The sequence below is a fragment of the Zychaea mexicana genome, assembly GCF_025766255.1.
Source record: "Zychaea mexicana strain RSA 1403 chromosome Unknown BDB00scaffold_33, whole genome shotgun sequence".
NCBI lineage: Eukaryota > Fungi > Mucoromycota > Mucoromycetes > Mucorales > Lichtheimiaceae > Zychaea > Zychaea mexicana.
This window is the reverse complement of record NW_026516696.1, coordinates 310872-328385: the sequence shown is the minus strand read 5'-3', so window position 1 is coordinate 328385 and position 17514 is coordinate 310872. Positions and strand designations below refer to the sequence as shown.

Genomic DNA, 17514 nt, shown 5'->3' with positions numbered 1-17514 from the left:
TTCTTCGTCCAGCTTAATAATTCTGGTTGAATGATCGTGTACAAAGTTTGATAATTTGGGAATGACACCGATTTTAACTTTGCTATCAATAAATGAATATATAAGGTCTAATAGAGACACACACAAATGAATTAGCAAACTTATATTAATAAGTTTAGTACGTGTTGCATAGCAGTCAAGAAATACAAATTTATACCTGTACATTCGCGAGGATGATTTTCTGTGGAATCGCCCATATTATAAAAGTAAAGAGAAAGAATGAAACGCGACTGCGGCGCTGGTTTAAGATTTTTGATATTTTTGGAAGACGCGACAAATATTTGCAATAATTTGACTTGGACATTGAAGGGCGTGTGCACCCCAAAGCCAAACGTCACAAACCCCCATCTGCTATTGCACGCTGCACTCCAAGAGCCAATACTTCTGCCACGATTCGTTGGATCTCGGGAGCCAGTATATCAACTTTGTGGATCGATTTAATGATAAATTCAATCAGCTATAAAATTCGAAAAGAACGTAGCGCATTGGTTAACCTTCTCTTTTTAAGCGTTGAATGAAAGTGCCTAGCATTTAGCTTTCTACGTTGAGGTCCGTCGTCATCTGTAGGTATACCTTCTCTGCATCTTCACCATCAATTCGCGTTGGCAGCTCTGTTCTCAAAGTATATTGAATAATTGAAGATACGACCGCCGCGCCTATTAGATACCCCACGAAACGTGCTAGTGTGCAAATTGATAAAGATGTATGATAGCAGCCACTATCGTAAAAAATTATAGAATAACATAAACGATGACGAAAATTCAGTTATCGATTCATATAGCTGGTTTGTGAATATTATTTTGAAGTAAACATTTAGATGATAGCTCATGCGTACTTACACTCTTTGGATAAGTGCTCGTACAGGCGACAATAATGCAAACACTGATACATCCATACGAAGCGCCCTCCAAAAAGATCCCCATGATACCCAGGCTTTTGGAAACATTACCGCCGGCCCAACTATAGAATATGGCAACCGCTACAAGATAGGATGTCATGGCCACACCTACAAAGCGCTTGAATTTGCCAGTATAGTGCATATAGCGTCCGGCTATAAATGTCCCAACGGGAACAGATGCTGCGTTCATCATAACCCACAAACCAGCTTTGGAGGTCTTGAAATGTAGCACACCCTATATACTAAAAAAAATTAGCAATACATCTTTGTATTAAAGCCGCATATTAACCTCTTTAAACAAAGCAAATGAAATGTAACAGGTATACTTGCCATGAGAAATTGCGGTATAACAGTAAGGGCCGCTCCTTCGCATGCTGCCGGTAAAAAGATACAAACGCACGCTGTTGTGAAATTGCGGTCGCGTGAAGCTACGCGTGACAACAAAGGATACACTGCCCATCGCCGCTCATGAATTAAGAACAGTATATACCCAATCAGAGCTGAGACTAGTGCCAGGATAATTTGAGGGCTACACCAACTGTAAGAGGTTCCACCAAGCAAAAGTGCGCAGGTCAAGGATGTGTTCGCTCCGGAAAGCAATAATATTCCACCGAAATCAACAGTTTTCAGCTTTCCCCTTGTCAAAACAGCCTTTTAATTTTGAGATACGCTGTAGTTTTTCAAGTGAAAAGTGTATATGTAAAGGATGAGCGTCATTGGTAGAATGTTGATCTTAAAGCAATAACGCCATCCAAAGTAGTCGGTAATAAATCCGCCGATGGGTGCACCAAGGCCGAACCCGAGCTAAAACAATATATTGATTCTTTGTCACGATAAAGCAATGATAATCCAACTACATAGGTGCCTGATATATACGGAGAAAACACAACTTACCATTGAAGACATGCTGAGGTAAGCTAGATATGACCCCAGTTGATCTCGAGATACAATATCATGAAGAATTATTTTACCCATCAGGGCGATCCCACCTCCTCCAAAGCCTGCGATTGCTCGGGCTACAACAATGTGCTCAAACGATTGTGCAAAGCTACCAGTAGTGAGATTTCAATTGCTATGGCAAAGTTTCCTATACACAGTGAAAGGAACCTGTCGCAACTTACCCACATCCAAATGACCCGATCAGAAATAACATGTTGAGTGTAATCAATACTGGCTTTCGTCCAAACGCGTTTGACAGCGCACCCGCTACATGTAAACTATAATTTGGTTGCTTGTTGTTTAGAACGTTTTTGTACGTTTTGATGATTTGATTTTGTATGTGCATAGTACTCTTTACTACCTGCCGGCATCGTGATAAGAGTACAGAGTGCGTATGCGCTGTGCAACATGTTGACATTTGTGCACTGTAAAAAAAACGCCAGTCTAGAGGTCACCATCTTTTTTCGAAACATAACCAGCCATGTAGTTAATGCTACTTACCTTTGAAATTCGCTTCCGATCTTTGTCATCGTTGTGAATATAATAGAAGTATCCAAACCGGGTAGGGCTGCCCCTATGCCCAAACTTGAGAGAAACAAGTTTACGATATGTAAGTACAATAATACAGCTATCGTATTTGTATTACTGAGCTCACCATGTTGTCAGCACCGTCAAACTAAGATTTCCAAGCCGGTCACTGTCATCATGTCCTTTTCGCTGCTGTCCAAGGCTTTTGAGTGTCGTAGATGACTCGCCTATTCTGGCGTGCTCGTCATCTCCGGTTTCTCGCCGCTTGCGATCTTCATAATCATTTACATCGTCGTCACCTGCGTATATATCAATGGATTCATATTTTCTCTTGGAAGACCCAGCAAGCAATAGCGACTTTTGAGACGAAGAGCTCAAAGATACGTTGTCTTCTTCAATAATTACAGTCTCTACATTATTGGTCGTCCGATCATCGGTATGCTTATACTCGCTGTAAAACATGGTAAAATAGCAATAAGATATTCGACCGAGGATGGTCAAAGAAAAATGAAGAGTGCGAACTTGAAAAAGGAGAATATTAAAGTACGTGTTTCAGGACCATCTTCGGTACAGCAAATTGGTGCTTTTCGCGTTGATCGCGGTACAACAACAACGCGCGAAGCAATGGTAATAATTGTGCTATGAGGGAAGACGTAGTCTGGTATCCACTCAAATGTTTGTGCGTGCTAAGTCTGCAGCGCTTTTCAAACGGCTAAAGAGAGAAGAAATATTAAAATTTTTATTATAAATATATATATACAAAATAAAGTTTGTGCGCTCTTCGAGCGGCCGTTAGACCGAAACGAGCTCTAAGGTGGGCGTCAGCTAAAGGGGCCATTTTTTGCAAAAATCAAATCGACTTTAAACCCCGCGTCAGGTGATAAATAAGAGGGGATTCTTCCTCTTGTTGAATGTCTTGAACTTCGATCTCTTGTTGTTCGCGTTCTGCTCTTTCGCATTCTGCTTTTTCGCGTTCAAGTCTCAATCTTTTTCCTTGTTCGTAGTTGGCTTTACCAACTTTAGCTCTTCTTTTGGTTCCTGCCATTTAAATGCGTATTTAATTATGAAGTTGGTGAAAGATGACGTGAAAAAGATTTGCGATTCAAAATAGATGATGGGGAAATGGTGTACAAAAATTGTTCGTTTCCTAGCTAAAAGTACTAAAAATAGTAGACTTCGAAACGTCATAGCTCAGCAACAAGTGAGCGCATTGAAAAAAAATTTAGTACGTTGTGTTCCTCTCCTCTAAAGCTATCGATTCTGCTATCTTTTGTGGCAATTAAGCATGCAGAGATAACTCTATGAAGGCTGGAAATCGGGTCTTAAATTGGCCCCTTTAGCTGACGCCCACCTTACGAGCACGAAGGATAGTGCTAAACCGCCGATACTGCTTGGATAATACATGGATTTCGTCTTTGTTCACCGGCACACATACGAGGCTGGTCAATCAAGGACCAATGCAAATATTTTTAAAGTCTATCAATTAGTAAAAAATGAGAGAACCGCCCATTTATGCATCGCTCAGTACCTGATATAATGTACTCCACCACTACCAAATCGTCTGTAGTTCCTGAAAAGAAAATGGCAACGACCACGGCATGTCTTTCATCATCTTAGGAGCTTTGATATTCAGAGTGATATAGTCTTGCCTTGTACCTATTGTTTTTGATATCAAAAATAATAATAAAAGTGAGATATTTGTTCACAGCATTCAATTCGACATAAAATTTCAAAAATAATTATATATACCCATTCAAACGTTTCTTTCGATCATAGAGAGATCCAATCTTCAAATTTAAACCATATATGCGCTAATATAAAAATTATATAAAAAAGCCATTAATATATGGAAAGTCTCAACTGCCACTGGAGTGACAAGGGTCGAAACGCTACCCCCAGGTTTTCATTGACGTGACAGACACTCGGTCTTGCAACCTCTGAAAGCCTAATGAAAGCACAACGAAAGCCACTAGGGACTGCCGCCATACTGCCATCAAACTGCCACACCATCAAGAGAAAAAGAAGAAAAAAAGAACGATCAGTGTAAAAGCCTAATGAAAGCACAACGAAAGCCACTAGGGACTGCCGCCATACTGCCATCAAACTGCCACACCATCAAGAGAAGAAGAAGAAGAAAAGAACGATCAGTGTAAAAGCCTAATGAAAGCACAACGAAAGCCACTAGGGACTGCCGCCATACTGCCGTCAAACTGCCACACCATCAAGAGAAGAAGAAGAAAAAAAGAACGATCAGTGTAAAAGCCTAATGAAAGCACAACGAAAGCCACTAGGGACTGCCGCCATACTGCCATCAAACTGCCACACCATCAAGAGAAAAAGAAGAAAAAAAGAACGATCAGTGTAAAAGCCTAATGAAAGCACAACGAAAGCCACTAGGGACTGCCGCCATACTGCCATCAAACTGCCACACCATCAAGAGAAAAAGAAGAAAAAAAGAACGATCAGTGTAAAAGCCTAATGAAAGCACAACGAAAGCCACTAGGGACTGCCGCCATACTGCCATCAAACTGCCACACCATCAAGAGAAAAAGAAGAAAAAAAGAACGATCAGTGTAAAAGCCTAATGAAAGCACAACGAAAGCCACTAGGGACTGCCGCCATACTGCCATCAAACTGCCACACCATCAAGAGAAAAAGAAGAAAAAAAGAACGATCAGTGTAAAAGCCTAATGAAAGCACAACGAAAGCCACTAGGGACTGCCGCCATACTGCCATCAAACTGCCACACCATCAAGAGAAGAAGAAGAAGAAAAGAACGATCAGTGTAAAAGCCTAATGAAAGCACAACGAAAGCCACTAGGGACTGCCGCCATACTGCCATCAAACTGCCACACCATCAAGAGAAGAAGAAGAAGAAAAGAACGATCAGTGTAAAAGCCTAATGAAAGCACAACGAAAGCCACTAGGGACTGCCGCCATACTGCCATCAAACTGCCACACCATCAAGAGAAAAAGAAGAAAAAAGAACGATCAGTGTAAAAGCCTAATGAAAGCACAACGAAAGCCACTAGGGACTGCCGCCATACTGCCATCAAACTGCCACACCATCAAGAGAAAAAGAAGAAGAAAAGAACGATCAGTGTAAAAGCCTAATGAAAGCACAACGAAAGCCACTAGGGACTGCCGCCATACTGCCATCAAACTGCCACACCATCAAGAGAAAAAGAAGAAAAAAAGAACGATCAGTGTAAAAGCCTAATGAAAGCACAACGAAAGCCACTAGGGACTGCCGCCATACTGCCATCAAACTGCCACACCATCAAGAGAAAAAGAAGAAGAAAAGAACGATCAGTGTAAAAGCCTAATGAAAGCACAACGAAAGCCACTAGGGACTGCCGCCATACTGCCATCAAACTGCCACACCATCAAGAGAAAAAGAAGAAAAAAGAACGATCAGTGTAAAAGCCTAATGAAAGCACAACGAAAGCCACTAGGGACTGCCGCCATACTGCCATCAAACTGCCACACCATCAAGAGAAAAAGAAGAAGAAAAGAACGATCAGTGTAAAAGCCTAATGAAAGCACAACGAAAGCCACTAGGGACTGCCGCCATACTGCCATCAAACTGCCACACCATCAAGAGAAAAAGAAGAAAAAAGAACGATCAGTGTAAAAGCCTAATGAAAGCACAACGAAAGCCACTAGGGACTGCCGCCATACTGCCATCAAACTGCCACACCATCAAGAGAAAAAGAAGAAGAAAAGAACGATCAGTGTAAAAGCCTAATGAAAGCACAACGAAAGCCACTAAGGACTGCCGCCATACTGCCATCAAACTGCCACACCATCAAGAGAAAAAGAAGAAGAAAAGAACGATCAGTGTAAAAGCCTAATGAAAGCACAACGAAAGCCACTAGGGACTGCCGCCATACTGCCATCAAACTGCCACACCATCAAGAGAAAAAGAAGAAGAAAAGAACGATCAGTGTAAAAGCCTAATGAAAGCACAACGAAAGCCACTAAGGACTGCCGCCATACTGCCATCAAACTGCCACACCATCAAGAGAAAAAGAAGAAGAAAAGAACGATCAGTGTAAAAGCCTAATGAAAGCACAACGAAAGCCACTAGGGACTGCCGCCATACTGCCATCAAACTGCCACACCATCAAGAGAAAAAGAAGAAAAAAAGAACGATCAGTGTAAAAGCCTAATGAAAGCACAACGAAAGCCACTAGGGACTGCCGCCATACTGCCATCAAACTGCCACACCATCAAGAGAAAAAGAAGAAGAAAAGAACGATCAGTGTAAAAGCCTAATGAAAGCACAACGAAAGCCACTAAGGACTGCCGCCATACTGCCATCAAACTGCCACACCATCAAGAGAAAAAGAAGAAGAAAAGAACGATCAGTGTAAAAGCCTAATGAAAGCACAACGAAAGCCACTAGGGACTGCCGCCATACTGCCATCAAACTGCCACACCATCAAGAGAAAAAGAAGAAGAAAAGAACGATCAGTGTAAAAGCCTAATGAAAGCACAACGAAAGCCACTAAGGACTGCCGCCATACTGCCATCAAACTGCCACACCATCAAGAGAAAAAGAAGAAAAAAAGAACGATCAGTGTAAAAGCCTAATGAAAGCACAACGAAAGCCACTAGGGACTGCCGCCATACTGCCATCAAACTGCCACACCATCAAGAGAAAAAGAAGAAGAAAAGAACGATCAGTGTAAAAGCCTAATGAAAGCACAACGAAAGCCACTAGGGACTGCCGCCATACTGCCATCAAACTGCCACACCATCAAGAGAAAAAGAAGAAGAAAAGAACGATCAGTGTAAAAGCCTAATGAAAGCACAACGAAAGCCACTAAGGACTGCCGCCATACTGCCATCAAACTGCCACACCATCAAGAGAAAAAGAAGAAAAAAGAACGATCAGTGTAAAAGCCTAATGAAAGCACAACGAAAGCCACTAGGGACTGCCGCCATACTGCCATCAAACTGCCACACCATCAAGAGAAAAAGAAGAAGAAAAGAACGATCAGTGTAAAAGCCTAATGAAAGCACAACGAAAGCCACTAGGGACTGCCGCCATACTGCCATCAAACTGCCACACCATCAAGAGAAAAAGAAGAAGAAAAGAACGATCAGTGTAAAAGCCTAATGAAAGCACAACGAAAGCCACTAGGGACTGCCGCCATACTGCCATCAAACTGCCACACCATCAAGAGAAAAAGAAGAAGAAAAGAACGATCAGTGTAAAAGCCTAATGAAACAATATCCTTATGTCCTAAAGTTATATAATAACTCTTTAACACAAGGTTTACTTGTAATACTTTTTACCATATGACAGACGTCACCATCACAGGACACCCCCAGTCACACTTAGGCAGGATTTCCGTTACACACCCCGCTGACTTTCTTTCGTGCACACCCCCTCACACTTTTTTGGCCGAAGAGAAATGGTAGAATGCATAAAGAAAACTGATGCAGGATTCGTTTATTAATATAAGTTTAAGGTGGTAGCAAAAAAAAATTTAAAAGAGAAAGTGGAAGGGAAGTAAGAAAGGTACGAGAAAATAAGAGGATCAAGTGTTAAGTAGCTGACTAATTATTTCTGTTGCAGGTAGTTAAGTCTTCGCCCTCAGAATCAGATGCGTGAATGGGATGCACTTCTTCGTCATTGGAAATTGTGAAATTAGGAAACGGTCGAATAGACCTTTCAAAAGAACTTTCAAATAGGGGATACCAAGGATCATCGCGAATGCTTTTGTATGGTCCACGACCCTCAGGGAATATTTCAGGCCACTGGATAGCTGCGTCTTTGTTTGTCATAACGAGTATGAAGTGGTTTCCAATAAGCTGCAGGACGATCGGGTGGGTGCGCTTGGCATGTACTGGGTTGGTTGTCAAAGGGAAGAAAATGTGCGATTGTGCGCCATATATAACGATTGGCGTTTTGAACGTATCAGCGGCAATTTGACTGCATTCCAGTGAGACGAACCATTCACTTGAATAAGGATCGAGTACTTTTAAGTAAACGACCCTTGTCATAGTAATGGTAAAGCGTATTGGCGTTGGAGAGGTACTGATCGAGCATTTTGGTCTTGACATCGACATATCGCTCCTCTGTGTTATACAGGTCAACAGCTAAGGCTCGAAAACCACAGTACCATCTGGCATGGGATTATGCACCATTTTAACAGCTGATGGAGGAATCCATTTGCAAACAAGGTTGAGATTAGGTACAAAGCGAATTTTTGGAGGAGGAGGGATGGTGAGTGCCATGTTGTTTGAGGATGTGGTGGTTGGTATTGTGTCGTTTGCCTCATATGTTGTTGGCTCCATATTTCCGTTCCTATAGATTGTGAAAATTAAAATAAAGCGGTGGCTACACATCTTAATGCATAAAACCTTACCATATTGCTGCAGCATCACGACCAATGCCGGTGTTTGCTTTCTTTCGGCTTTGTGAGTCTTGATGCTCTAAAGCGATCAGCTCACGCTTGTTGCTGCTGCTTGGCGCTTTTTGGGTGCTTTTGGGAATAGATTTTGGCTGCTGAAGCTGCTCAGCATCGATGAACATATCATCATTGATGGATCGTAGTTGCGCGAGAAGAGTTGCACGTTGTTGGTTATCTGGAAAGCGGTGTAAAAGATTGTTGAGGCGTGTGAGCTCTGCTTCGATTTGCGAGTCCAGGCTTGGGGCTGTAAATGGACCAGTCATCGCCAAAATGTTGCTATTTCTATTGCTTGTTGTGTTTGGTTCTCCTAATAATTACAAGAATCAGCTACATGGCAAGTAAAAACAGCTTTTACATGACAGCCCATGAGTACCTTGAGGTGCCATTTTCTCAGGATAAAGGTGCCAACGTCTGGGAATAAAGTTTAAGGGGATTTCACCCTGTGATGGAAGCATATGGCAGCACGGAATATCATAGTGATACTTGATTGCACATCGGCAGTGATCAGTCTTTAACGCATTGTTGACTGTCAGCTCGTCACGGATAGCATAGAAAGCGAGCTTAGAAATTTTACGTTCCAAAGCTGCCAAACGCTGTTTTTGCTGTGCTGGGATATGCGAGTTTCCGCCAAAACTTTTTTTGTCAATCTGTCGCTTCCAATTCAAATACTAATATAAAGAAGAAAGCATATAAGAGCCTCGACACTAACGAGTCAATATAATTACTGTAAGAGATAAACCTTCAATTGATAAAACTTCGTCAGTCTGCGTAAAGACAGTTAGGAGATTGCCACTTGAGGACATGATTGCCTTTTTCATGTTGGCATGCGTCCCTTCGACTCTGTTTGTGCTGTCGTTTCCGAAATGCTTTACATCGGTGAGGCAATTGCCTACCCACTTGTCTTTTGAAGCAAGCTTTCTGTATAACGAAAAACATGTTAAAGTCCAACAAATAGCATGTGGTCAAAAAATCCGTGTTTATTCAATCTTACACGCCTTTGCAAATAATCCATGACAACGTCGGGCCTTTTTGCCTTCCAGCAGCCTCCTCATACATCTTCATTGCCTTTTCTTCGAGCTTATCGTTCGAAATCGTGGGTCGTATATCGTCAAATTTGTCTTGGTATTCACTAGCCATTAAAAAATAAATAGCTTTTTCGAGTTCCTCGTAATGGTCCTTGACATCAAAAAGCTTTCGTATGTTGACCCTGAAGTTACGTCGTATATGGATCTTGCATAGAATCTTTTTTGCCGTTGGAAAAACGCGGTCGAGAGCACCGGTCAAAGCTGATTCGCTGTCTGTTACAAACACACCAGGGGACGACAACTGATCAAGTGGCCAAATGACAGTTTGAAGCTTGCGAATCACCCAATCGTAGCTGTCATTGTTTTCCTCTGATACCCAGCAACCAGCAATGCAGAAAGTCATCAATTGTTGGGGATATCCAATATTGCCAGTTCCAAAAATATTGATAAATGGCAGCCGGTGCTTGTTTGTCTTGTAAGTGGCGTCGAAAGTAACAACTTCCGGGAATTGGTGAGCGAGTGCGATTGCCGATCTGTGCGCAAAGAAGAGAGACTGCAAAAAGCGTTTGTCACCTTCTTGTGTTGCTTTCCATTGGACTTCGTAATCGTTTTCTTGAAGCTTTTTGATCAGCTGTAACATTACATGGTCTGGGTTGTTGTTATATATGCGCTGACGAAGATTCGTGCTGATGTCCTTAGGATGAGCAATCTTTTTCCTGCTGGCAAGATACGACAGTACAGCTTTGTTGGTTTCATGCGCTTGTACCATCTTCGTAACGACCTCCTCATCGTGATCGAGTCGACGGAGCATTGGGTACGAAGAAAGTTAGTTTGCCATCTCATGGTTGTGGCTGCCATCATAGAAAGAGACTATGTGCCATTGGTTGCTGGTCTGGTACAAAGGATGAAGGATCATTTCGAATTTGCAACCGAACCACTGGGAGTCCCTTTGACGAGTGTCGATCTTTTTATCCTTAGATGGCGCAATGGCCTCGCCCTTGTCATCTACAATAACCATTTGTCTTGTCGTGGTATTCTGCTCTTCACATACGCCCTTGTTGACTGGCTCACCGTAATAGTTGCAAGCAATCTGGAGCTTCCTCTTACTTCCCATCTTATTAATTCTAGTAGTTTGCAACGAGACACCATTCTTTTTTCTCCATGTATAGCAAGCAGTCTTTGTGGCATCGAATCCATCCCATGCGGTGTTAAGTTCTTCTGGAATTGAGTTCATTGTTTTTGACATTGCGTTTAATGAGCAGTAATGAGGTAGGTAGAAATTTTAATAAATAAAAGCGCGTTTGTATCACTTCAAGTGTTCCTGGATTTTTAAATAATATAACTGTCCGTCATATGTATAACCATATACAATGATGAAAGGTAAAGACGTGTTTATTTATAATCTATTTAAGCATATACGTTACGCTGGATGATTTCTTCATTGCAAGTTCGCATAGCTTTGGGAATAAGCTGCATTACTGTAACTTTATAAAGGATGTGCATGACCAAAGTAATTTGCTCAACAGGGTGTGCGGGGTGTGCAGCAGGGCGTGTAATGGAAATCCTGCCTAGGTGTAACTGGGGGTGTGCAAATAGACCTGCCCACAACTTATGGTGTGGTTGTATCTCTATATCATATTTGTCAACAGGTCGCTATATATTAGTTACTATGATATTTCCTTGGTCTCTATTGGAATGTATCCTTTACATGCGTACTTTTGCTTGGTGGAGTCTATGGTTGGAAGAATCCTCTAATTTATACTGCATTTATCGTTATCATACTCCCATTGCATATGCTTCGTTTTATATATACGAGAGGCAGTGGGCTTGGTATCCATTGTAATCTCGTGCAGCAGTGGATCGCAACTTTGTACCGTCATGCATCAATGTCTTGTTTTTCTCCATTAGTGAATCCGGTGCTCTTGTGTTAACACCTCAAATTATCATGGCAAGCAAATGGGCTCGAAATATAAATGCATATTCTTATGAATTTCTTATTTCAATTTTATGAACCATTGTTCGAAATGATAGTGTGTACTTAGTTCAGCACAACTTTATGCTAGCATATGGATGTTGTTCGGAGCCGTAGCTGTTCCTGTTGATTGCTTCGTGGCTGGACCGTGTAAGGATCTCACCAGTTCATTTGCACAATTTTTATATGTAATCGTTGCACTTTACACAACGTCTATAGTACTCCTGTATTTCTAGATAAAAGGTAGAGTTCCTCTTGGTGTCGGCACGTTTGTCATATATTTTGGAGGTGTTTCGCTTCGACGTTCTATGGTTCTTGTGATTGTTGCTTGCGTACGTTACTTAAAGGAAGTGGGTTCTCTCACCTTTTTTGTCTCTTCTCGTGTGTGGCTCATCATTAGCGCGTAAGATACAACTCTCAGTAGCGAATCGTTTGCATTCCGTTTATTTTTGATTATTTAGCCGCTGCTACGGAAATTTCCATATATTTATTGGCATGTAACGTTGGTTTTTTGACAGGCGCGACAGGGCTGTTTCAGCAATCATTAAGTACAGTCCTAAAACGCTGCTATCACAGAGGATCGATGATAGCTACGCAGAAAAGGTAAAGAATCCAGAGATTTTATAAAAGAATGGATGATCTCTAGTATTTGACAGAAACACATATTGACTATTGCTTCTTCTATTGCAAACAGTTTATTAACACCTGGCTCTTGAGGTCCCTCAAGGGTATAATGATTGAAGCAGCTCAACGTACTACATTGTTCATGGTTGAGGGTTCTTCCCTCGCATTTTTGGCAAGTTTGTACTATCGAAATATTAGCCTAAAGAAAGATTGCGGTGTTGATTTTGTCGTAACAACGGACTAAAAAACCATCGTTGACTGTTTTTGGAGGAAGTGCCAAAGAACCCTTTGTCAGGCTACATATACGAGTATTAGTAGATAGATCAAGAGGACAAAAAGATGAAGAAACCGCCCGAGAAAAGTTAATATTCTGGTACGACAAAGTTTTCTTTTACTCATCAGTCTGGTGGCGACGAAAGGATGCTTGCTCTTGTTGAGATATTCAAGGTTATACAAAGTGATGTTCCATGGTCATACTGAACTGAATTGGGCAGCTCAAGACCAGTAGTCGCCGATGTTGATTATATTGTCGGATTCGCAGCAGGAGCGAAAGGGGGTGATACCCGCGGGCGCATTTATGGGTCTCAACAAATGTTTATCTCAAAGCAAGATTTGGATATTGAAATATCTTTTCTAATGTTGAATCTCAGCCAAGGCACAAAGACGCTGTATGATCCTCAAGAAAGAGCTGAAAGATCCTTACTAAAGAGCTAAGATACAGTAGAAACATGTAGTTTGAAAAAACTTTCTTAGTGCTTGTGGTGGGATAGCGTTTCTGGTATTTTTATAGTCGAATCTTTATTATTCGCGGGTGCGTAACTTCTTTTATTATTTTATGAAATGCATAGTGGCAAATCGGGCAGGAGAGTATCAGAGGAGGGAGTAGTTTTTTTATTTAACTGTATTCGATCACTTTTTTGACATAGTAGGCACCTGTGCCGCCAGAAGAAAAAAAAACACGAATAGGAAAAGTTAATGTGAGCGCGTAATCTTGACATTGTCGTTTTAGTTACTGCTAAAACAGAACAAAATAAAACAAATCACAAACCTGATGCTAAGGCAATTACTGACATTGCAGCTGGCACGGGCTTTTTGAATCCACTCTTGATTGCGCGAGGCACCATTGCGGCTGCCAAGACGACTGAAGCTGCCACGGCGGTTTCGTGACCATAGTCTTTGTTTTCCTTGATCAGGTAACCAGCATAGCCATACATCGAACCCACGGCCAAACCAGCAGCGAGAGAAGGCACCGAACGAGTACGTGCGAAACCAGCAATACCACTATTAGTTATAGAAAAGTGCTTAGTATATATTTTTTCGAGCAGCTAACCTCCTTTCATTTTATCTCGTTAGTTTTATTTTCAGTGATTACCCGGTAGCGGCAAGAGCGGCCATAGTGTAGCTAGGATGATGCGACATAGTTGTATGTATTAAAGCGGTTTGGAAGAAGGCAATGAAAAAGGCACGCGCTGTATATGCGTGCCCTACTTAAAGTCACTCCCAACAACGATTGGGACCCCGGGGTCCGCGATGACTCAAAAAGGAAAGAGATGTGTCAACTCGGGCCGAACCAAACCGGCATCCGTGCTACCGCGCACTTGTACCCAGATTCCCGATAATCCGCGCACACTCCACTTACTCTTGCTCTTCTTTTTTTTTCTTTGATGAAATAACGCTTGGCAGCAGTAGAGAAAACGACATATAATAAGCGCTCATTAAGCTAGCGCTTCAGACGACAGATCCTCAAGTAAATAGTCGATTCAACCGACACCTTTATTTCTTATATCTTAAGAACGTTGAGAATGATCAAAACGTTTTTAAAAAACCTGGTGAGAAAAAGCACATTAGCGGCGCAGATGAATAACGTAAAACCGTAAAGAAGAATCGACAATACATATGTTGCGCTTGCTGTACCGATAATTAGAGAATTATAGCCTCTACCTTGTTGTCCCTGGTTGTCGTTTTGTAATTCATGGGTACTTCGTCAGCGGCTATATAGCGACATTATTCGACAGCGTACCTCAGTAAAAATCATCTCTAATCAGATTGCAGATCAACTGGAATCGATGTTTATCTAAAGCATCCGACTTGACCTGGTCATTGGACGGCAACGTCAAAAATGAAAGCCTCACAATTAGTAACAGCTAAACACTCAACTACTTATCTTCAAACCCCATGAAATTATGGCGGACTACATCGCAAAGTGTGATTATAAATATACGACTAGTAAAATGCTATAAGTATTATTAAATGGATACATTCATTTTTATGTGATGACCTGACAACAGATTACCGTGATTGCCTTGTAGCAAGTAGAACAAAGGAGCGGCTTGTGTCACAGTACGGCTTTCGATTCCGGAATGATTTTTCAAACGCGGCTTTCGTTCATCAGTCAATCGCCTCACTTTCAGCCTCGCGTAGCGCGTCAGAGCTTAGTACCGTTCTAACATGTACATAAAAAGCTTCAAAGCGCTTTTCATGTCTTTACATGTCTTTACATGTCCTCACATGTCTTTGGATACATCTAAATACATTTTAAGGTGCCGCAAATGCATTTATTGTAAAGGCATCCGAATTGGATTAAAGGTATTTTACGTTTAGGGGTGACACTCTTAACTCTTCATCACCTTTGATTACTAGTTAGTAATGTACCAGATTACAATACGATAAGCGTGGTTCGCAATACGCTATGTATAGAATGGTACTCGGCAGTGGCACCAAACCTTAAACGACTCGTTCTAACGTAATTTTATGTGGCGTATATCGCTATTGCTAGCCCTGAATTACCGGCAGTATAAAAGCGGTGCCGTCCCGAACTTACAATCGTCGAGTCATTCGACCAGGAGAGCTACGTTCCACGCAAGTGCCCACTATAATCCCACTGGAAAAAGGAAGCAAACGGATGAGGAACGACAGCAACTAAGGAGTAAAACATCTTATAATTCACGATCCATTTAATTTTCACGGAATATCTGGGTATAAAGTGCAAGAGTACATGTTTATCAAGCAGCACTTCAGTTACTAGATTTGGACGGCGGTGCTTTGTTCGACAGCGCCATTCTTACGTTTTTTTCAACGCTCAAGCTCTCTTCGCTGACGCGGATAGTACTCACCAGATTTGGAAGATATACCACGATGGATGCCATGGCTAGTTCCTTTGCCAACGCCACACCTCTAGTGACACATCTTCTCGCTTGATCGTGTCATTTGCATGGCAGTTCGTAATATGCTGATATTGATTGCTACCGGGATGCCATTGTTGCGTGTACTCAATATCATTGATACTTTCGCTCAACATGCCAGCTTCATGTTGTCATCCGGGGCGGGGATCTACGCCATTTTGTTCAAAATAGTCGCTGGGCCTGATCGTCATTCATGATACGAGTGACAACTTTCTCCAGTGACCGCACCATTAGCGAAAAGCGCCAGCAGATACGTACTTCCATATCCATAAACTTGCCGTTCTTTAATGTGCAAATGTGAGTGATAAGGATATGCTGTACAGTATTCTCTAACATGACAATATGAAACCGCTTCAATTACCTTGTATTTATATGCAGAACAGTATCTTCCAAAACATCGCGGTGTTGTGGAGCTATTTGCATTAATACGGCTGAAGTCAAAGTCTCCAATGTTATTCTAACAGGATTTGAAACTATCCAATCCTTTTATTTGTGTAAGTAAATCAGTGACTTTTTTTTTGATCTTCATAAATATATATATAGATATATAGATCGTATTCAAAAATTAATTACATTGAACCATGTGGTGGTCACTAAATAATTTTTATAGAGGTTATTTCATTTGAATACAGTAATCTCTTCTTACTACATACATTTTATCTGCTTCATCTGAGCTAATCCAGTATAAACAGTGGCTTTTTATTGACACATACCATGATATTTAAAAAACAGTAGAGTAGTAAAGGAAAAGGTACAGGGCTATGATGAGGAGCAATATGGTATATACTACATACTTGATTACTGTTTCTTATACAAAAAAGAGTGCTTTATGTATCGCCTTACTTTCGTACCACCTGGATATCATTTTAACTGAACGAGAAGCTGACCCTAAAGAGGCGTTCTCTATACATAACATGAGCAGCTTATAATAGTTTGTATCATTACAGCAAAAGTGACACATAGTTGGATGATCTGCATCATATATGGTAACACCATACATTATAAAACACGAGGCGGGTATACTATCGCAAGTAAGTCAACAATTCATATTCAAATTTAAGAGTTACATCATGAAGATTGCCAGAGGAACGACATTTGTGGGGCTAGACAATATATAATGGTTTTTAGTAAAACCTTGGTACAGTTGTGTAGTGACGTTTGAGCGATGTTTAAATGGGAGCGCTTGTGAAAGTTGCAACGGATATTTTTAAAATATCGCAGCAAAGAGAAACAGGGAGTAAGAAAGAATAATAGGTGAGATGGGCAAGATAAAGTTGTAGCTACGTTTATCATAGCTGATAACCTTCACTGCTTTGTTGGTTTCTTGTGTGATTGACGCAAGTATACAATAATAGCTCCAACAACGCACAGGCCCTCATACGCTCATATTGCTAACTATAGTAGCAGGGTGGATCTTTGCACATGTCATCGGGTTGCCAAGTTTTGCAAATCACTAGTACATATATGAACATATCAAATTTAGGCACCGTATATTAAATGTAAGCCTTTTTTTTGACGACAGGTAGTAAGGTCACATATCTTATTTTTTTGACAGCAGTGGTACATAACAGCAATAAAATAAAGGTGATTTTGCTCTGAAGGAACGTAATATTTAGGTCGTTAAAAAAGCCCCGGCTGATTATCTTACACTTGACTTTCACAAAGAAGACTGGCTTACATCCGCGCTCTCTATATCATCTCAACAAAACTGTGAGTGCTGATGATGATTGCGGTGAGTTTCTACTCACACGCAGGCATGTTAATAATTTTCCAGAATTAATAGTGCAACATGAGGGTTTTCTCGGCCTCGAATATCGTGCAACTGCATATATACAATGTGTGTGTTGACATGTGCTTTTGCACACATCATAACATGCGCACC

The 17514-nt window shown here is 41.2% G+C and overlaps 3 protein-coding genes across 3 annotated transcripts; all 3 read right to left on the bottom strand.

Moving 5' to 3' along the window:
* Nucleotides 1-373: 373 nt before the first annotated feature.
* BDB00DRAFT_763095 (uncharacterized protein) lies at nt 374-2222 on the bottom strand (the record flags this gene model as incomplete). Its single annotated transcript, XM_053119379.1, is given in 7 exon segments — nt 374-496; nt 613-719; nt 875-1144; nt 1237-1588; nt 1607-1741; nt 1832-1985; nt 2059-2222. 7 exon segments carry the CDS (start codon nt 2220-2222, stop codon nt 374-376), a joined length of 1305 nt encoding a protein of 434 aa, XP_052980089.1.
* A 1538-nt stretch (nt 2223-3760) lies between these two features.
* Nucleotides 3761-4632, bottom strand: BDB00DRAFT_356542 (uncharacterized protein). The gene is made up of 4 exons (XM_053117067.1): nt 4298-4632; nt 4154-4215; nt 3933-4060; nt 3761-3843 (listed from the first exon to the last, which is right to left on the bottom strand). Exons 1-3 carry the CDS (start codon nt 4502-4504, stop codon nt 4018-4020), a joined length of 312 nt encoding a protein of 103 aa, XP_052980088.1. The 5' UTR covers nt 4505-4632; the 3' UTR covers nt 3761-3843; nt 3933-4017.
* Nucleotides 4633-13218: 8586 nt separating this feature from the next.
* Nucleotides 13219-14121, bottom strand: BDB00DRAFT_821729 (transmembrane proteins 14C-domain-containing protein). The gene is made up of 4 exons (XM_053123420.1): nt 14090-14121; nt 13823-13984; nt 13499-13731; nt 13219-13383 (listed from the first exon to the last, which is right to left on the bottom strand). Exons 2-4 carry the CDS (start codon nt 13867-13869, stop codon nt 13346-13348), a joined length of 318 nt encoding a protein of 105 aa, XP_052980087.1. The 5' UTR covers nt 13870-13984; nt 14090-14121; the 3' UTR covers nt 13219-13345.
* Between the last annotated feature and the right edge of the window lie 3393 nt (nt 14122-17514).